The sequence below is a fragment of the Adiantum capillus-veneris genome, chromosome 28, assembly GCF_014529385.1.
Source record: "Adiantum capillus-veneris isolate H3 chromosome 28, ASM1452938v2, whole genome shotgun sequence".
Taxonomy (NCBI): domain Eukaryota; kingdom Viridiplantae; phylum Streptophyta; class Polypodiopsida; order Polypodiales; family Pteridaceae; genus Adiantum; species Adiantum capillus-veneris.
The window spans coordinates 95553873-95575768 of record NC_140958.1 but is presented as its reverse complement, the minus strand read 5'-3'; the positions used below and the strand labels follow the sequence as shown (position 1 = coordinate 95575768).

At 42.6% G+C, this 21896-nt stretch overlaps 1 protein-coding gene across 1 annotated transcript in view; it reads left to right on the top strand.

Moving 5' to 3' along the window:
• The window catches only part of LOC147420920 (uncharacterized), a 36947-nt gene extending 16653 nt beyond the window's left edge, over positions 1 to 20294 (top strand). Inside the window, exons 3-6 of the mRNA XM_086505045.1 lie at positions 18708 to 18769; positions 18878 to 18962; positions 19775 to 19936; positions 20022 to 20294. Of these exons, the coding sequence (XP_086361171.1) occupies positions 18708 to 18769; positions 18878 to 18962; positions 19775 to 19936; positions 20022 to 20090 (378 nt within the window). The 3' untranslated portion in view covers positions 20091 to 20294. The remainder of the gene's footprint in view (positions 1 to 18707; positions 18770 to 18877; positions 18963 to 19774; positions 19937 to 20021) is intronic.
• The last annotated feature ends 1602 nt before the right edge of the window (positions 20295 to 21896 follow it).

The following is a 21896-nucleotide window of genomic DNA, read 5'->3' as shown; positions in this document are numbered from 1 at the left end:
GAGGGTCATTCCGAGGGACATTCCAAGGGACAATCAGTTTGCTCTTTTAATAAGGAGTTAGCTTCTCCTTTGTGCTCTTTTGATCAAGGAGTTAGCTGCTCTTATCGGCTGTTTTGATCAAGGAGTTAGCTTCTCCTTTCGTCCAAATCGGAACTCTTGATATTCCGGCGTAGTAAAATTAGCCATCACACCCAGACCGTACTGATCTTCCTCGGGTGTCTTGATGCACTAAAATTACATACCCAGGCAATCTCATCCAATTAGGAATATTCAGTGGTTGGCACATCACAATGCAACACAAATGCTCACATATGCATGTTACAAGACATAGAAACATAAAGCCGCCGATGAACACTCCCCCCGCAAATAACCATCCAGGTCCGGGCCATGAGCTGTTCAACGACTCCCTCATCACTCCTCCCGCAAATAACCTAAAAAGGTCCGGGCCATGAGATATAGAGGCCTTTTACAACCAAACGCCCCCCAGACCGCAGCCTGCGTCGTTTGGAGGTGCTGAGAGTAACCACTGCTCAGACTTGTTAATACTCCTCCTGCATAACCATCCAGGTCCGGGCCATGAGTAGCAACAACAATACTCCCCCCGTAAATAACCACAAGGGTCCGGGCCATGAGTAACAACAACACTTTTCAATCATTCAATACTCCCCCCGCAAATAACCACAAGGGTCCGGGCCATGAGTATGAACAAGCATTCTCGAACATAATTTCTCACTACTCCACTCGGGAGTAAAATCACCAATCATTGAAGCCAGTATTAGAACCAGAGTCAAACAATTCAAATCGGCACCAAGACAGGTTCAAAACAGATACCATCCATTTCAAACAAATTTCAAAAATGATCACCAAACAAGTTCTCAAACAGATTTCAAACTTAAAAACGCAATCTCGACATCAGTCGAGCTCGAAAAGTCGACGGACTTTCCATCCTAGAACCTGCACCAAAAATTAGGGTTAGGTTCATTCCGTAAGGCCGTAGCCGAGCACAGCATGGTCCATCAGCTCTTGGACAGACAGTGTTTCTTTGGCGGCGATGGTAGTCCCAAGATAGCAATCGCACCGAATCTCCAAGGTCATCTGCTTGTGAAGAGACATCTACTGAGAGATGTCGAGAAATTTCAAGTTATGATCTGCTAGGGTTTCCATGGCAAGCATTTCAGGATACCCCACTCTGCCAGAAGTTGCACTCCGAAGGAAGATGTCAAAAACCATATAACTTCGGGCAAAAATTTTCTTGAAAGCTTGCCAAGTACTTGGAGTATGCTGCTTGGTAGCTATAGACATCAACATCTGCATGGCACTGCTTCTGAGAAAAACAGTGACTTGAAACAAATCTGGATCCTTCTCTTGCATGGCTTATTCCCTGTAAGACATGAGCGGTGAAGACGGGAGCGCGCCCGATGCACGATGAAGTAAGGGTGGGAGTGGCTGATACCTCAAATATAATTCAATTCCAATAGCTCTGTCTGCTCTTTTGTAGGACTGGTATGCTTTCAGAAAAGCACACGCTTGATGCTCTGATACCACTGTCACAAGGCAGGCACCACGTGCCAATAGAAAAGAACAGACTGAACAGACTTTTAGCACTTCAATAACAACTGTTCAATAACAACTGAACTGAGAGAGAGAGAGAGAGAGAGAGAGACGACACGCGACACGGAGTGGCGAAATTCCACCCCAGAGAGTATTGGCCCCAAACCTTGGCGCCCCTTTCGGTATTTCTTTATATTACTGCTGATTTGCAAAGTACAACAGCCGGGGAGCACCTCCTCTGCAATCTGCGCGCTGAAGAGTGCCAGAGAGGGCCCCCAAGGCTCATATTTAAAGGCCCAAAGCCTAAAAGCATCAAATATGAAAAGCTGACCCCAAAAAATCACTTTCCTAAAATTTCGGGATTTCCCTAAAAATCCGCCGTGAATTCCGGGACGTCCGTACAGGTGCCACATCATCATATTTTGATGTGCAAATTCTTTTGAGTGTGTTCTGCTTTATTTTTAATGCCTTTATGCCACTTGGGACCCCATCGGACGGGATCCCCATAAGTTAGTAGGACTTCTTCTTCTGTTGCTTGTTCTTCTTAGGGTTTCTAGAATTAGGGTTTGTAGGTTTTAGGGTTAGGGTTTCAACAGTTAGGGTTTCTGGCAGAAATTAGAGTTAGGGTTTCTGCTCTCATCTGTAAGTTGGCTCCATTCTTTAGGCTTCGACACGTCAGCAGTTTGTTACATTATGTATCCTCCTATAATTCCTTTTGTGGCGTTTTCATCAAGGGTGAGCTTAGGTTTAGCAAGTGTTTTAGCTTTACCCTTAGATTCATTGTTAGAGTTCTTTTCCGAAGAATTAGAGGAAGATTGGCTAGAAGAGTTACCATTCTTACCATTCTTACCGTTCTTACCATTATGAGGGTTCTGAAAGCCTGAGTGGTACTTGGAGAAGTCTTGTTTTCCTTAGGCTTTCCCTTATTGTGCTTCATCTCTTGTGCGAGAGCAGTCGCTATCGCCTTGTTGAGATCTACGGGGTCGAGGACTTCGACATCAAACCTGATATAGTCGTCCAACCCGAACATAAAAGCCTCTTTGCGCTTCGCATCCGATTTGCATAATTGGGTGCCAAGCTGCAAAACACGGTTAGAAAAAGACATGACTGGAGTACCATTCTGCTTGAGATTGCGCCAATCTTCTTTTAACTGTGCTAGGGACTGAAGTGGCAAGAACCGCGCCTTGAGCTTGTCTTAGAAGTCGACCGAATTAAAAGAAAGGGGCACGCCGACCTCGGCTTTCTCTAGGTGCGCGGCCAATTGCTCCTCTTGCCATCAATGTTTAGGAAAAATGTGTCTCAGCTTAATATCATGCCGTTTTCAATTTCAAAAATGCCGGTTAAGGCAAGGGGAAAATGAGAAATTCCGACTTAAAATAGAGAAAAATAGTGTAAAAATTTAAGAAAAAACCTAATTTTCTAAAATCTCTTCTTGACAAATTTAAGGAAAGTAATTTTGTATGTTTGGAAAAATGATTTTTCTTGAACTTTTTCCGAGAGTTTGGTGATTGTTTCTCTAATCCATTACCGTCTTAGTTGCCGCCAGAGAAGCTTGAGAATCATGCGATAGATTTGGTGCCAAGTTGTAGCCACCAAATAGGCCTCCTTACTGGGTTAGTGCGGCCCAATAGAAAGAGATTATGAGCCAGGTAGTGTTTTGAGGACATGGCAACCACTAACCTTAGTTGTTGGTATCTTTCCCTTGATTTTTATTTAATTTTTTGGGACCCTTTTTTGAAGTTGCAAATGGCCAGACATTGTATGGCCAGTGTGAAACGGCCAACAGCTGAGAGTTTCATCTCAAATGGGAAGGCCTTATCGCCACGAGTTGGTCAGGCTGGCCGACACTGGAATCCGAGCAATAAAAGGGTGTCTAGGCTTAGTTCAAAGTCATTTAGGCCCCCTCGATACACTTATAAGTCTGTGGGTACTAGGAATTAACTCTAAGGAGGCAAACTGGACACATAGCTTCTCCAAATGAATTTGCCTTATCTGCATGAAGAGGGGGCGCCCAAAATGAGTTCATTAAGTGACTACAGAGTGTGTGTGAGTAGTTGGTGTAGGTGATGAAGCTTTAATGGAAATCTTGCCTTCTCCCTTGCTCTATGTAGCGGGATGATTTGCTCTCGTGCATCTCTCTCTCCCCTTCCCTTGTTTGAACCATTCTCTGCTCGACAAATATATGAGGCATGGTGGACTTCTTCCGTGCAACAAACTTTTGGACTTTCTTTTTTCCTTTGAAGGTCTCTTGTTGTACTGACTTAGATGCCACAACAATTGTCTGTGATCCTTTAAGCAATGATTATGCATTTGAAGCATGATCCATAAGTTTCAAGATGCTATAGGACTTGTGCTTGAGACAATAACTTTCTAGCTCATCGCGTAAGCCAGAGCCCACAATAATGTCGATCCACTTCCTCCTTAAGAGGGGCCTTTCTAAAAGAACCCACTAAAAGAACAATATTCCAAAATCTCTAGTTGTACAATAAAAGTGCGTCGTCCTTAGTCATCCTTGAATGATTCCAACCTGTCAAAATCTTTGTTATCTTCGTTTTTCATTCTCAGATAATGCCAAGCCGTGATGACATCTTCTTCATATTCTTTTGTTAACCAAGCCAAAGTGCAAATTCTGTTGAATCACGACCACTTCTTAAGTGCTTCTCTGTGCAACAAAAGAGAACACCTTTCTGGGCATTATTTTTCACCTTGGAGGCTTCCAAGAAACGTCCTCCCAAAATAGAAATGTCAAATTGCTGTATGAATGCAAGGGCTAGATGGGTATCCTTGCAGCCTGAAAACGTATCAAGCTTAATTGCTTGACCCCCACCCTTGATATCCTTGGTCTTCTTTCTCCTTTTCTCACTGTCCAAGTGTCAGAAGAGTATGAGGTCTGCTTCTTTGAACTACTAGATTGCTTTCTGTGCTTTCTATACTTTTTCTTGGATCTATTTTTCTTGCTTTTTCTCATCCTCATCGAAACTAGAGAAAGACAAACTGTCAAAGCTCTCTGAAGACAAAGAAAAATTTGGGTCATCCTCGAAACAAACGCACTTCTTGGATCTGCTAGCCACCTCGACAGTGGATTTCCGGCTCAAACAACCTGGGTAATCCTCTGATTTGCTTGTTTTCTGAGAGTGCTTTATGATTTTCATCAATTGGTTTTTCTTCTTTTCAACAGCTTCGTCAAACTCTTCTTGCGAATACAGTTTTTGCTTTTTTGCACTTGGTTTGCTTTTTGCTTAGTTGCCCACTTGAGAGGTGCATGGACGACCTCTTGCCGTCATGAGTGAACCTTGTCAAAGGAATGATTCTTTAGGTGCTTCAAATACTTACGGTCCTTTGAGTACTTGATCAATCTTTTCGCACACATGTCAACCTGCAGTTGCTTTGTAAAGGTATAACTCCCTGAGGGTCTAGCTCTCTGAGACTTTGCATTCAAATGTTCTCCAAAGAGTGGCCCTAAGGGCCCTTATAAACAGTACAAGGGATGCCAAAAATCAGAGCCCCAAAAGCACTTGTCCAAAAGCATCAGGTTTTAAAAGCATTGGTACCAAAAAGCTAGCGCCCAACTGTTGGGTTGTGCAATTCAAAGACTCAAGGCGAGTTGTGGTAGCTATGGAGAGAGAGAGAGAGAGAGAGAGAGAGAGAGAGAGAGAGAGTACCTATCACTGTGCACCCGCACCCCTCTTCATGGCCTTAGCTGTTGAGTTGCATGGGCAATCTCCTCTAATTGCCGACACTTGGCATTTCTTAATCGTTATCCATTTTAGAGGCGGCTCCCACGCTCGGCCATGACCCCTAGCCTTTAATGTCTGCGTGCCCCCAAACTATAGGTGTTTTTAATTTCCTTCCACCTTAAGAAGAATTTTCTTTCTCAAAAATTCCATAAAAAAGAAGAATCTTAAAGTTTGGGAACCTTTTTGGAAGAGTGCTTAGTCGCTCCCATGTTGAACTCTCTTCAATATAATTCCTCCACTTAATTAAACACTCTTTATAGATTGTATTTTCTACTTCTATTTTCACTAGTGTTTAGTATTTTTTCTGGCTCATGTGGAAGAGATTATCTGATCATCTTAAATAAGATTATCAGATTGACCCAACTTTTTTTTGGAGTCTGCTAACGCGGAATACTGTATGTATGCCACTTGTTTTTGGTAATTGGAGTTTGTAAGCCGTATCTCCAACTCTCTTTAGTATTGTGAAAGGTCCACAATACCTTGGTGATAATTTTGGACACGGTCCCGTTTTCATGGTTTCAGACTTTTGAGCAGGCACTTTTAAATAGACTTGCTCCCCTTCCTCAAAGGTAAGAGGCCTTTTATGCAGCTCAATATATGTCCTTGCTCTATCTTGGGCCCTTTTAATACTATCTTTAGCAAGTTTAAGCATTTCATTCATATCTTGAATGAAATAAAAAAGTCTTTAGCTTCCTGAACTCTTTCCTTTTGCAATCCTACTGCATAAGGAGCTCTAGGTTGAAACCCATATATAATATAAATGGACTATAGCCAGTGGAAGAGTGCTTACCACTATTATATGCAAACTCTACTATTGGTAAAGTATTCGTCCCGATTAGTTTGTCGTTTACTTACACATGCTTGTAGTATATCTTCTAGGATTTGATTAACGCTTTCAGTTTGACTATCCGTTTGAGGATGCTCAGTTGTACTCATGCTTAGTTTAGTGTCCAACCTTTTAAACACTGCTCTCCAAAAATGGCTATTACATTTCTTGTCTCTATATGACACAATGCCTAGTCGCTATAGATTTTCCACAAATAATCTAGCCAATTCAAGAGTTTTACTTTCAGCTTGAGGTGGAATAAATCTAGCCATTTTGGTTAATCTATTCACTATTACGAAGACAGACTCATGTCTCCTCTGTGTTCTAGGCAATCCAACTATAAAATCCATGGAGATACTCTCCCATTTCTTGAAGGAATGTCTAATGAACGGGGTAATCCTCCCATCTTAAGCCTTTCAGCCTTATTGATTTGGCATTTATTACATTAACCACATATTCTAGGACCTTATATATTTCAAACCAATAAAATTGCCTTTTAATAAGACTACAAGTCTTGTTTACACCTGGGTGTCCCTCGCTTGGACTATCATGACACTCATAGAGTATCTGGTTCCTAAACTCTTCATCTTTTAGGACACATACTCTACCTTTGTAGAGTAAATAGCATCCTTCTAAAGCACCCGTGTATACTTCATTCCCATTGGAAACCTCTTCTTCTGGATCCCTTTTCTGAATGGTTTTCCATACCTTGGAATATGCAGGATCGGCTTGACATTTCCCTCTTAATGATTCAAGAAGATCACTATTGAATCAAAGTAAAACTCAATTCATTTATCATGGGCATCCTACCAAGGGAATTTGCTACTGCATTATATTTTCTTTTATGGTACCTAAGCTCATAATCGAACTCTTGTAAGAGTTCAACCCGATTGGCCTTCCGACCTTTTAATTCTGTTTGATTGGAAAGCTATGTAATGTTTTCTTGATCAAACACTACATAACCTTAGCACCATTAAAATAGTTCTTCCATTTCTTCAATGCATGAACAATAGCGTACAACTCCCTCTCATATACTGAGTAATTTTGTTGTGCATGGTCTAACTTTTTAATTTCAAAAGATATTGGTTGACCCTTCTGAGTTAAAATTGCTCCTACATAAAATTACTAGCATCTGTCTCAACCACAAAAGGGTTATTGGGATCCACTATGTATAAAATTGGAGCTGTAGCTATTGCTATCTTTAATTTTTGCATACTTTTCTTTTGATTTTCGCCCCACTATTTTTACTTTCCTTTGAGTTGGTCAGTCATGGGAACCGCTATCTCAGCATAATTTTTAATGAATCTACGATGGAATCTTTACATTCCTAAGAAGATTTGTAACTCTTCTGGGTTCATGGGTTTAGGCCACTGCAAATTAGCTTGAACCTTTTCTAGATCCATCCTGATTCCATCTCTAAAAATCATATGACCAAGATATTTCACTTTTTAAGCAAAGACTTCACACTTGGATTCCTTTGCATAAAGAGAATTTCTCTAAGCAATTGGGACACGTTTCTAACATGTTCTAAATGCTCCTCTCGAGTACAAATATAGATGAGGATATCATCAAGAAAGACTACAAATTTTCCTAGACAAGGCCACTATTCATCAGCTTCATAAAAGTAGTTGGTGCATTGGTAAGGCCAAATGGCATTACCAAAAACTCATTATGCTCATATCTAGTCCTAAAGGCTATTTTTGCAATATCTTTAGCCTTTATTTTAACTTGATGATAACCAGATCGTAAATCGATCTTTGTACATGAGCTAATATGACACATCATATGGACAACCCATGGGGTGCTAGCTTTTGGCTACCATATGCTTTGAGACAAAAGCTTTTCATGTAAGTGCTTTTGAGCCAGCAGGCCAAGGGCCTTTGTAAGTGTACCAGGGCCTATTCTTTTGGCAGGATTTTGCTTGGGAGCACTGCACAAAGAAAGAGAGAGAGAGAGAGAGAGAGAGAGAGAGAGAGAGAGAGAGAGAGGACCCTCAAACAATGTACTTTTTGAAGCATTATAATAAAGAAATATCGAAAAGAAGTGCCAGTCTTTGGGGCCACTGCATCTGGGCGCCGAACTCTGCCAGGCCGTATTGTCTCTCTCTCTCAATTTTGTTCACTTGTTTGAGTTTCTCTCTTTGCACTAGATCTTTGGCTTGGGGTGTCCAAGTCTATTATTGTGGTATCAGAGCTTAGACGATCTATGGAAGATCCGATCTCTTTACTTGCAGCACACATGGATTCATTCGATGAAACCGCCAAGAGGAAACTATCGTACCTGATCGCTTGGGCGACGAAGAAACCAACGAGGACTCTAACAAGAGCCGACCCCTTTCCGAGGACTCGAAAGAGGCATATGGGCCGCCTCCGCCCACAGCTTATGAAAGAATGGAGATGCAGCATCAACAGCAGGTTGACATTGTGCTCGGCAGATGCTACGATACTCCCAAGGACCCAATACACGAAATTTTTGGTGAAGCATCCACTTGATGAGGTGCACTCCCGATGGCGTGCCGCCATCCATACACCTCTCAAGTCGGCATTAAAGAAGAAACCTACACCGGTGGTAACTAGACAGAGAGTACTTAGAGGATGAATTTGATGTAGCTGTAGAGCAACGAGTCAGCAAACTCACGAAGACCACAATCGTGGAAAAAGTGGAAAATGAGTCGAACAGCAGACTATCCCAGCTACTTGGGTCGCAAATCTACCTTTGAGGCCGCCAGTAAATTAAAGAGTGTGTTCCCTTTGAGGATGTCCGAGCTCACCATTGTCCTCTTCTGAGAGTTCAAAGAGTTTCTGTCACGCGCACATCTAACCCTATATGTACGGGGACAAGCTACTTCATGACAAGGGTTCAATTCAGTTCAGTTAGCCTAGCTTAGGAAGTGATCTGGCACTTTTGTGAGTCTGTTTGCAGACCGTGCATGTCTAGACACTTAGAGTAGATGCATATCCTCTGGTTGCACACAGCATGATCGTCAGCATTACCATCAGATTCCATCAGGAGCATTTTACAGTGCAGAAAACCTATTTTTCCTATTTTAGCCATTTTTCACTTATTATTTTTAAGTGACTTTTGTTGGGAATTGGGTAGGGCAAATGGCCTAAGCAAATATATAAGAAACCCTAGTGCTAGCACTTTCTGGAATAAGAGGCAACAGGAACCAGTGTTCAACAGGCACCTTCTCAGCAAGACCTTCCCCGGCGGTAAACCTAGCGTTTTCAGCCGACAGACAGCCTAGCGTTTTTCATCAATCGAGTCCTTGCGTTTTCTGCATTGCAGATCAGCCCCGGCGGTAGCAGATTCCAGCATCCAGCATAGCGTTTTTGCATCAAGCATCAAAACAGCCCAGCGTTTTGCAGATCCACGGCATCAGATCATCCCATTGAGTCAGTGTTTTTAGTTTTCAGCATTTTGACTCCGCCATAGAACCCCCAAACCTCGCAGATTTCACCTTCCCGCAGCAGATCCTCACCGCACAATTAGATCCACCAAAGTTTGCAGATTCAGCCCGGAAAACACAGATTTCAGCATCTGCGTTTTCAGCGCGTCGTCGTCGCATCATCGTCATCGCCGTCGTCACCGACATAGAGTTAAAATTCGGCAGATAAAGAATTGCAGATTTCAGCCATTAGCATTGTTAGGAGTTTTTTGGAATAAGTGATTGCGCATATGTACATACACATGCATGGTGCATCGAATAAAGGATTGCCCATTTTCTAGAGCCAGGTGGTTACGTGGGGCCAACATGTATACAGTTAGGACAGCGTGTACATAGTACATCGATTTTCATTATCACCAGTACCAATGTGTTTTTTCTATAACAATGAGGAGTTGGTAGAGCGTAAAACTTCTCGAGGAAGCTATCAGCGGGGCGCACTGTAACAGACTTAAACACTCCAAGTCAAGAATCAATTGCGACAGCACCAAATAACCACTTCAAACAATTCACAGATCACAATAGATTTGCACTGGCCCGGCGGAGTTCCGTGCCTAGAGATATTGGCCCCAAAGACTAGCGCCCCTTTCGGTATTTCTTTTTGTATTAATCAACCTTCAAAGTACAAGAGAGTGGTTAGGGTTTCACTCTGAGACTCTGCGTCCAGATGCTTTGAGAAGTGAATGCCCAAACCACTTATTTCAAGTTACAAGGGATGCCCAAAAGCCTGAAAGCAAAATCTCTTTTCCCTCTATCACAGAGAGCTTCTGAAAGCAAAAGCAAATTCTCTCTCTCTCTCTCTCTCTCTCTCTCTCTCTCTCTCTCTCTCTCTCAATGAGAGCAACAAAAAGCAATTATGTCTTTCTGGCCAAAAGTTGAGATTTGCGTCCGCTCGAAAATATCCCAAATATATATATATATATATATTAGGGTTTTTGGCAAAAATTAGGGTTTGCATGTCTGTAGCCACGTCATCACTTTGTGACATACCCCCCTCTTGAAAGCATTGTAATCGACCGCGATTACGCTTGCAATACCGACAAGAGCCATAAACCGTCTTAGCAGACACTGACTGTTAGTACCTACGTACTAGGAACACACATCTAGCACATGTACAAAATCGACAGTCACATCTCACGACATCACCAGACATCACAAGAAATCACATGACATTCAACATTCATTCGGATCTTAGACCATGATTTATTGGCAATGTAGCTAGCAATCACATCTAGGTCCAATCCGGACCTCATCGATGTCCGATTGACTAACCCCTATTGCAACCATGTCTGTTCGAGATCAAGTAGACCAAAATGCTGAAGTCATTTCGTCTATCAGTTCCTGCACTCAAAAGAAGTGAAGAAACAAATCAGTATCATTATCAGGAATTCCATTTCATAAAGTCATCCAGCAGAATACTGTCAGCTATCAGTATCCCTGAAGCTCAAAGAGACATCAGTGACTTTAGTATCAAAATCGAGGCATCTGTTGACAAAGGAGCGGAGTGACTCCCCTCTTGTGCATCCCACTGCACCAGATCTCCGGCCAAGCTGAATTCTGGGTTCCGTTTGGAGTAGACTATGCTAAACCAAAACATCGAGGTAAAGTTTCACAATATGAGGAGTATCTGCTAGGTCCTCCTCCTCCATCCACTTCGCATCAAATGCAGGAAAGTTCTTGAAGTTAACCAAGAACGGCCTTCGGACTTTACCTTTCTTCGTATCGTTATGTGCCAAAATCTGTATAGGAACAAGGATCTCCATGTTTTCTTCCACTTCGGGTTGCTCATCAGGCTCCCCATCATCAGGCACATCACCCTTAACAGGTTTCAAGAGACTCACATGCAATGCATTGTGAATCCTCCAAGTATCTGGCAATTTCAATCGGAAGGAGACATCATTTATCTTGTTAGTGATCTGGAAAGGTCCGTAGTATCGCATACTAAGCTTTGGAAAAAAAAAGCCTCTCCTTTCCCTTTTTCTTTCATAGGCGTGCCTTCTCAAAACGTAAGAGCACCCAATCATCCTCCTTCAATTTCAAATCGCGACGATGGTGATCCGCTGCCTTTTTCTGTCGTTCTTGAGACTCTTGCAAAGTCTCGCGAACCTTGGCAAAAGCCGTATCCAAATCTCGCAAATATTCATCCGCTTCAAATATCTAATCTTTCGTGCTCAGGAAGGATGGAACCTTCGCAGGACTTTCAACAATCTCACATGGCGTCTTCCCCGTTGAAGAGTGTATCGTGTTATTGTAGGCAAATTCCACTAAAGGTAAGTTATTTTCCCATTGAGTCTTCTGATCCGAGATACAAGACTTCAATAACTCTAAAATCACTGAATTGGCAATCTTAGATTGCCCGTCAGTCTGCAAGTGGAACGATGACGAGAACTGCAACCGCGTGCCAATGTTCTCCCAAATTGCCTTCCAAAACAAACTCATAAATCTGGGGTCTCTATCGGAGACAATCGTCTCATATGTGCCATGTAATTGGAAAATCATCGTGATCATGCTGTGTTCTCGGGAGATCAAAAATGAAATCCATTTCAATACTTTCCCAGGGGCGGGTGGGTATGGGTAAAGGCTGTAACAATCCCTATGCCTTATGCCTGTCAAAGTTGACCTTTTGGCATACTAAGCAACTGCACACAAACTCTTCCACATCCTTTGTGAGTCTCGGCCAAAAGAAGTATCTCTCTACCCTCTTCATGGTGCTAGCAATGCCGCGGTGACCCATAAAAAGTGGATAGTGGCATTCAGTCATAACCTTTTCCCTCAACGGTTGTGTAACACACAACATAGTCTTTTTCATCAAGTAGCCTCCCCGAAGGGAGTATCCAGCTACTGCCCCCCCATCCTGTATCCGTGTGAAAATATCTGCAAAATCTACATCTGTGGCATACTGATTGACCATATCCTCGAAGCTCCTATGATGTATCGCGAAAATAGCCAGAACCAGCGGCTTCCGAGACAAAGCATCTGCCACCACATTCTTCTGTCCCTGCACATGGACAATCTGGACATGAAACTGTGACAAGATGTTCGCCCACCGCATCTGCTTTTCCGAAAGCTGCTTCTGTGACAAGAAGTAGCGCAAACTATGATGGTCTGTAAAGACAGTAAAATCTGCTCCGAGTAGGTAATGTCGTCACTGAGTAACAGCATGGATAACCGCCAAAAGCTCTTTCTCATATATTTGTGCTGTCATCTCCGGCTTAGAGAACAATCATGGCCTTCTTGCATCAAGACCGCACCCAGACTACGACCACAAGCATCACAATATACTTCAAATGACTTTTGCAAGTCCGACAAAGTCAAAACTGGTCCCGTAGTCAATTTCTTGTTCAATGACTGAAAGGCAGTACCTCTGTGGATCCCCATGAGAAAGGGACTCCTTTCTGTATCAAGATATGCAAAGGGGAAGCAATCTCTGCAAACTTTCGTATGAACCTCCTGAAGTACGAACACAATCCCAAGAAGCTTCCAACTTCATGGACATTCTTCAAATCGGGCCAATCACGTATAGTCTCTATCTTGGCCGAATCCACTTGCACTCCTGCTGCTGAGACAAAGTGTCCCAAAAAGTGTATCTCTGAAGCAGATGATCTCTGTGTTTTGCCTCATTCTTGGAGAAAACATTGATATCATCAAAGAAAGTGTCAACAAATAGCCTATGCTCTCGAAAAATCCTGTCCATCATCCGATTAAATGTCGCAGGAGCATTGGTTAAACCAAAAGGCATCACCAAAAACTCAAATAACCCAAAAGTCATCCGAAAAGCTTTCTTGTAGACGTCTTCCGGCGCGATTCGGATCTGATGATATCCACTCTTCAGGTCAATCCTGGTAAAGCACGAGGATCCCTGTAACCTGTCGAGTATATCATCGACCCTAGGAATCGGAAATCTATTCTTGATGGTGATTTTGTTGAGAGCTCTATAATCGATGCACATTCTCCAAGATCCGTCTTTCTTCAAATCCAACAACAGTGGAGAGCAGTACGGTGAAGTACTAGGCTAGACAAGACCCTTTTCCAAGAGGTCTTTCACTTGGTTCATAATCTTTTCAATCTGTACTCGGCTCACACGGTAAGGTGGCCGGTTCGGTGACGTGCTTCCAGGTATCAGGTCAATGGTATGATCTTCAGGCCCTCTAAAAAGCAACCGGCATGAGTGTGGAGAAAAATCTTGGCGTTCGTTTGTTCAGGTCAAAACATATTCAACCTTTATCCATCGTTCAGTTCTCTCCCAAAAGAATGAGTAAAGAAACTGAAGTTCATCAAGTACAATCTCTGAGCCCTTCGTTTGTCAAAATCGCTTTCTCGGCCCAGTAGTCAACCACGGCGTAGTTCTGGTGGTACCAAGGGATGCCGAGTAGAATGTCACTCGCGTGCCCTGAACACCCCTGTCATTGCAAACGAAGTTTGCCAATGCTCGGTGTAATGGCAACATCCCATCCGGGTGCCAGTCGAACTACCTCTGCCTGTGGCGTCAATCTGTCGGGCGTAATTCCAAATCGAGCCGCCAATTCCAAGTGAAAAGAAATTGGCCTTGGCTCCTTCAAAAGAGCTTCCTGATCCTTCACTTTGCCCCAAAAGCGGCAAAGTTTGTACTTTCATTCATTCAATTCGGTTCAAGTCCCACGCCATGTGGTACCAGTTCTGCTTTTTATCTGCCTTTTCTGCCACGTTCCTCAGCTGCTCTCGAACTCTCAGACCTGTCGTCGTTCTTATCATTTTGTTCTTTCGGTGCCTGTTTAGGGCACTTCGCGGAGATATGTCCATGTTCCCCGCATCCAAAGCACTTCCTCTCTCTGATGAAGCGAGCTCTCTCCTCAAGAGTAAGCTTGGGTCGTGCATCCTTTTTCTCTGGTTTGCTCTTTTTCTTTCTACTTTCATTCCCAGAAGTCTGTTCGGCTCGTTGTGTCATGGCCTCATCTGTGGGGTAGGTGAGACTGCCAGAGTGAATGGCAAAGCCCCGCTTCGCATGACTCATCAACTCCTGAATAGAAGCTGACTTCTGTTCCAAGCAGTGATCTCGGATCTCTGTAGGTAGACCCAAGGTAAACCGCTCAATCTGTTCTCTGAACGAGATCTTTTTGAATGAAGAGGGAGGTAGAAAAGAGCTCCAGAATCTTTCACAATAAGCATTGATTGTGTCTTTCTTGGTCATCCGAAGATGGTTCCAAGCAGCTCGTACATCTCATTCATATTCTTGTGTCAACCAAGAAGAAATAAAAAGCTTCTTAAATTTCAGCCATTTAACTGGCGCAGTCTTGTTTAAGAGAAGAGTGGACCACCAAGTGCGAGCATTCCCTTTAAAGCAAGAGGCAGCTCTCTGAATCTTGGAGTGCTCTGAGTAGCGTCCTCCCGTGAAAGCGATGTCAAACTGCTGTATAAAAGACAAAGCCTTCGAAGCATCTGAGTATCCTGAGAAAGTGTCAAATTTAAGTGACTGTCCACCTTCCTTAAACTCTCGGACTTTCTTGCTTTTATCTTCCAGAAAGTCATACTGGTTGGCTTTATAAAAAATTCTTGTTCGCATAAAAGTTTCCGTCATCAGAATCTGAGCTGTTTGTAGACGAGTCCTCAGTAGAACTATCAGGCTCGGGGCGAGATTTAGCCTTCTTTGGCTTTCTCTTGCGCTTTCCGAAGCGTTGCTTCTTGCTTCGCTTTTTACCTTTTCTTTTCTTTGCTCGAATCCGAGGAGCTAGAAGAACTGTCAGAAGAAGAAGAAGAAGAAGAACTGGGTACTCCTTCAAATCGAACACGCTTCTTCTGTTTCTTTGCCTTGTCAAATGTCGACTGACGACCCAAATAACCTGGAAAGTCAGTGCTTTTCTTTTGCTTTTTGCCATGCTTTTTGGCTTTCTTCTGTGTGCCAAAAAGCTGAGCAATCCGTGCATCAACCACCTCTTCTAGTTCCTTCTCTGAATATTGTTTGGGATCAGAAGGTTTCTTGAAAGCAGATTTCGGGGGTGGTGTAGTGGTTTTCTGCCACTGCTCATGCACTTCCTGAAAAGAAGTCTCACTTATATATTTTGCAAATTTGGGATTATTCGCAAAATTGAGCATCATCTTTGTTGCATCGCCGATTAATTGACGACGCTCCATCTCTTGTCTCTCCGCCTGAGTAGAGCGAGGCGGGCCATACTCTCTACCTGAATCTTCGTTGTGATCCCAGCCCGCATCTCCAGATGCAGAGGGAGTCGACTGATCCTTGCGTGAAGCCATAGGTGCCGCGGAGAAAAAAAACTTGGGGATCGGATTTCCCGTAGAAGAGAAATCGGCCGTGCTCTGATAGCACTGTAACAGACTTGGACACTCCAAGTCAAGAATCAATCGCGACAGCACCAAATAACCACTTCAAACAATTCACAAATCACAATAGATTTGCACTGGCCCGGCGGAGTTCCGTGCCTAGAGATATTGGCCCCAAAGACTGGCGCCCCTTTCGGTATTTCCTTTTGTATTAATCAATCTTCAAAGTACAAGAGAGCGGTTAGGGTTTCACTCTCAGACTCTGCGTCCAGATGCTCTGAGAAGTGAATGCCCAAACCACTTATTTCAAGTTACAAGGGATGCCCAATAGCAGAGCCCCAAAAGCTTGAAAGCAAAAGCTCTTTTCCCTCTATCACAGAGAGCTTCTGAAAGCAAAAGCAAATTCTCTCTCTCTCTCAATGAGAGCAACAAAAAGCAATTATGCCTTTCTTGCCAAAAGCTGAGATTTCCGTCGCTCGGAAATATCCCATATATATATATATATAATTATTATTTTATTTTATTTTATTTAAAAAAAAAACCTCCGCGATTTCCGAAAATTAGGGTTTTTGATAGAAATTAGGGTTTGTTGGAATTTTTAGGGTTTCTGGCAGAAATTAGGGTTTTTGCTGTCCGTAGCCATGTCATCACTTTGTGGCACGCACGCCATGAGGTAAGCAGGTGCGTCAGATGGCATCTAGTGGCGTCAAGAGGTCGAATGGAGTCAATACTTGCACGTGGGTAAGCGAGGACACAACGTGGGTGTTTCCTTGTGATGATTATGGAGAAAGGTCATCATGAGGACTATATTTGGGGGCCACTTCACGTGGTTGCAGGATGCATTATTGGAAAAAGTTGAGTGCCAGGTGTGCGGATGGATGTAGAAGGGTGACAAAAATACACTGCGTGGCCAGTTTTTGGCGTGTTCAGTGTCCGTGAGGTCAACAAAAAGGCCAAAGGTGCCCAAGGGATAAAGTGAAGTGTGGACATTGAAAAACTTGAGAAAAAGGTCAGCAAAACGTGGAGAGAAAAGGAGGAACAGCCACCACTCAGTTTTTGCTGTTTTTGGAGCCTATTTTGGCCATAAACTGCTCATCCGAGGTCGGATTTGAGCACTTTGATATTGTAGAATGGGTTTTTGGCCGCTCCGGACGCAATGGCGTTGTCCATTTTGCCAAATTCCTCACTTTTTCCTGCCGTTTTGGCTGTGTAAGTTTCTCCTGTGAGCGAAGCCTCTATTCAAATTTGTGATTGTATCTGGCATATTTCATCCATATTGTGTGAGCTATTTTCCCCATTGGTGTTGGCCCAAGCTCAATTGTATCTAAACATCAGAAATCTTCCTCTTTTGAGTTGAGTTTTTTGGTTGTGTGTGTGTGTGTGTCTCTGTGTTGAGTGGGCAAATGGATAGTCTCTCTCCTCTCACTCCATTGGTGTGTTCCTTGTCTCGGCCAGGTGGGTGGGTTGTGTAAGCAGAGTGGTGCCCGATAGTGTGTGTGTGTATCATCCCAAGAGTGTGTCGGCTGATCATAGAGGCGTGTGTGTTTCCATCCCGCTCAGAGCGTTTTCAGATTTCAAACCGTCTCGTCGTCGTCCTCATCGTCGTCGACATCGTCGGCAAGTCCATCGCATTGTAGAGATTTGTGCAATCAATAGTAGATTGCTCTTGCCATAGAGAGTGGGGCCTTCGGAGGAGGGTTTGACAACATTCTGGGGTTGTATTCTTGTCTCTCTATCTCTCAGTCTCAGCACCTTCATTCACAGTGTTCACCACTTTGTTTGTGTCCATTGCACTCTCTCACTGAAGGAACGGAAGGCTCTCCCTTCCGTAAGTAAAAGGAATCCTTGAGCACAGTTGAACACTCATCTTGAGCAATGTTCAACATTCACTTCCGCTACACCTTACAATTTCTCTCCCTCCGACTCTATTGATGTGAGTAGATAAGACAGGAAACGAAGAGAGACTCAGAAAACTAACAAAGGCAAGAAGGCAAAGCAGAGGAGATCCTGCAGGAAATCTTGGAAGCATTTTGACAGTTTGGATGAGGACTCCTCGTCCTCTGAGAGTTCAGACTCCGATGAGCCGATGTATACGAAGAGAAAATATCTATATAGAGCCAACCAGTCGACTATCTTGAGGATAAGGGCAGGAAGGCCAAGGATTTTTAGGAGGGTGGGCAGGCTTTAAAGTTTGATATGTTTTCAGAATTGCGCAATTGTTGCCACCTTAGCATCTTAAGCAATTTTAGGGAATACTTCTGCAGGCTGCAGCATTGGAAGCGTTTAGTTGTAGATGGAAACCTTTGATCGAAAAAGACTGCGGTCGGGGGAGCGTTTGGTTGTATATGGAACCCTCCGAACGATGTAAACTTTGATCTGGGGAGCACTTTGTTATATCTGAATGTCTTTATGTTATGTGTTTGCACATGTGAATGTGTGTCATCTGTAAAGCATTTTGTGAAGCATATAAATCTGGTGCATCAATAGTTCCAAATTGGATAACATTGCTTGGATATGTGGTCTTAGTGCATCAAGACACCCCTTGAAAGTATCATCGCGGTGTCTGAAAATTGGCATTCTTGCTAGGAAAGCGCAGGGCCTCTAGCTGTGGGAGTTTGCGAGGAATTGAAAGAGACTTTGACATGTTGAAACTTAGTAGTTCTGCCGCAGGCTGTTTAAAAACAGTTTGAAGGTGAACACAATTTTTGTAAAGAACCAATGTTCTATTCAAGACTCCACTGGTCACTTTTTTGAAGCCCCTTCTCTTTGAAATTTGAAAGACTCTTGAGCAAGCATCGATAGATATTTTGCATAACAGTATGGTTGAAAACTGATTATTAGTAACTAAAGGTTCCTTTTAAAACTTGCAAGGCATTTGCGTTTTTCTCTTCAGGTGGCCACTGCTGCTGATTTTCTGGAAGGCAAAAACAAAGCTATTATTCACAACAAAAAAGGGTGAGTTATGAAACATGCAAAGAGTGCAATCTTTATTAATCGATAGCCTGTGGAATGATTATGCCTTTGTGTCTTATCTTGCCTTGAAATGTGATAGCTGGTGTGCAGCTATGTGCTGGTGAAAAGGGACGAGGAGTTACGTGCAATAGAGGCAAATTGCACGTCTTGCAAGTTTCCAATCATGGAAGGCAAGGTATGATCAATATGCAAGGAACAAGAAACTGCCAACTTTTGAATTCTCTATGCATGTGTATATATAAAAATAACCAAAATACCCCTGATATTTTTAGAAATTCTCTCAAATTTGAAAACCTCCCAAGATAGCCTTGTATCTATTTTGGATGGATTGCTCCAATTTTTGCATTATTTGTTCTCTTTGACAAACGAGATATCTATCTTCGAGTTTTTTGGACAAAACTTTTCACCTATGAGCTCACAAATAGAGGCATTTGTGTCTATAACTAACAAACATTTCATTTCAAGAGCCCCCAATACCACCAAAAATCCTACTTCTATCATCTTCTTTGCAAAGAGTTGATCAAAAACATCTATTTGGAGATGTCTTTGAGATCAACAAGGGTAGTTTTGGAAATTGGAAAATTTTATGGACATCTCGGAATTTTTGGGCAAAACAGGAGGTGGATTTTGGGAATTTTTGAAATATGAAGGCGATTGTTGGAATTTTCACAAATTGCAGGTGTATTTTGGTAATTTTCCCACTAAAAATTTAGCTTTACTGATGAGATAATTGTTTGCGGGTTGAATTTAGTGCTCAAAAAAATACCTAGGGTCCTCCCACAAATTTTAAAATTAATGGCTAAAATTTAAATTTGAAGGTGAGAAAACCTATAGAAATTAGAGAAATCTAGTGTACAAACCTTCATATATAGTTACATTACCTCTATGTCTGTTTTGAAGAGATTTCCACGAATTTTAGGTGTATCTTGGTAATTCACATTCAAAATCTATCTTTAATGATGAGATAAGTGGAAATTGGAATGATAGGTTTCTCAACAAGAGGATGGGGCTTTGGAAATAAGCTGCCCTCTTTGCCACACTAGGTTTTCCCTTGACGATGGAAGGGTGCTACAATATTGTCCCAAGGATGGCCTTGTTCAGTGGTTTATCGGTACCATAAAAGACAAGGCTACGCCGGTAGCTGCTAAGGTTGGTCTAGTAGTCTTCTGTCTTTTGTTTTGAAACCATATGCAAAGAGTTGAAACTTCTAAAGTTTTTTTGTTTTTGTTGGCAGATCCTTCCAGCAAGAACTTCCAAGTCAGGACGAGTTTACGTGCGATTCTTAAATGTCCGAGTAATATAGGGTTGAACCTACAGTACTCAGCTTCCCATTGGAACTACATATTTGTTGTATTTTCAGCATTTATTGATGTGATTCATTCTTTTAAGGCCTTGGAATTTGCGATGGTTTTTGTCGGTAGTTGCTACTACATTGTATGTGGTGATAGCCTCTATTGTAATGTTGTATTTTCAACATTTATTTGATGTGATGCATTCTTTGAAGGCCTTCGCATTTGCGACGCTTTTTGTTGGTAGTGTTCACTACATTGTATGTGTTGATAAATATTTCTTAAATTCATTCTCTCTCTCTCTCTCAAGGGTGGTAGATTGGTTATGCAAATTCCTTGTTGAATAACAGGTCTTGAATTCAACATTTGTTGAACAGATGTGAGGGGCCTCTTGGGATAGTTCCTACAGTGTGAAGACCTCTCTCTCTCTCTCTCTCTCTCTCTCTCTCTCTCTCTCTCTCTCTCTCTCAAAGATGAGGTTGTTTCCTAGTACTTGAAATCCCCTCTTGACGCCCAAATGGTGGCGATTAAAGAGAGAGTACACCTACAATACATTGCAGGTATTTAGGCAATGATCTACAAGCAAGAAAGTAACTGCCCCCAATTCATTTTAATTGAAGATTTATTCAAAATTGAATGAGAAAAGGTCAAACACCTTAGTAGGAAATACTAGATCTCTTATGGAAAGTGAATGCACTTAAAGATGCGGAAAGTCAATTGTGTGGAAGAGACAAGGGGGAAAGCCCCTCTTGGAGAGAGGAAAAAGTGTTATGGCCATGTACAATTGGGAGAAGACTCCCAACAACCTCTAGAAAATGAGCACCTTGAATAGCAACTATGAATGTATATGGACAAGAATGACAACCAAAGGCAAGCAATTGGTGTAGGTTGTAATAGTTGTTCGGAGGAAACGACTCACAATCTGGGCAAAAACCTTGCAATAGCATGTGCCATTGTCAATAGCCAAAAAGAGGACAAAGAGATGATGGCAAGTATCAAGCCCAAAAGGGTGCCCAAGATGGCATAATTAACATTGTGTGCAAACAATCAATTGCTAGCCGTTTGGATGTGGATGGACTTATTAGATTGGATGCATCCGATGGGACTAGATATCTAGTATGTCGAATGTGAACAACTCTACACAAGGTGTAGGCCGACAATAGTGTCAACATGCTCCAGGCACACAAGGGGCCCCTTGCAACAAGAGGATTTGACAGCCATCCACCAATCCATATGTTTTGAAAGTGTCACATGACTAGCAAGGAAACATAGGGGATGGCAATGAGGTAGCAAAAGTTGTTAGTCCATCATGACATATGAAATTTAACCGTGGATATACATTTTCTTCATTTACCCGTTCAAAACAAATTCAATAAATGAATTATATTTAATACGTAAATAGTCGTGCAAAGCCAAGTTAAAATCCATAACTTATAAGCAAACAATGTGCCCATGTTCATTGCCCATGTGGTCGGACACATGTATTTCCTGATTTATGGAGAGGGCTCTCATCCCCCAAGTTGTGGGTTCAATACTCTAAGGTGGAAAGGGGAGGCAAGGGGGTTTACTTTTCCCGAGATCTACGGTGCTCAATCATTCCACCGAAGATCCCATTCGCTCTCATGCCCATGTAAGATTAGCTGAGGGTCACCCCTGTCAAACTGGGAGGCAGCCAATAGGTGACCCTCATGGTAGGCGATCCTTCACACTAAGTGGCATGTGTCACTACCCATTTCAAGTGAGGGGATCAATGGTTGGGGTTGCTTGCGGCATTTTGAGACGTGACAAAAGCTGCAATTGGCGAGCGACAACAGACTCGA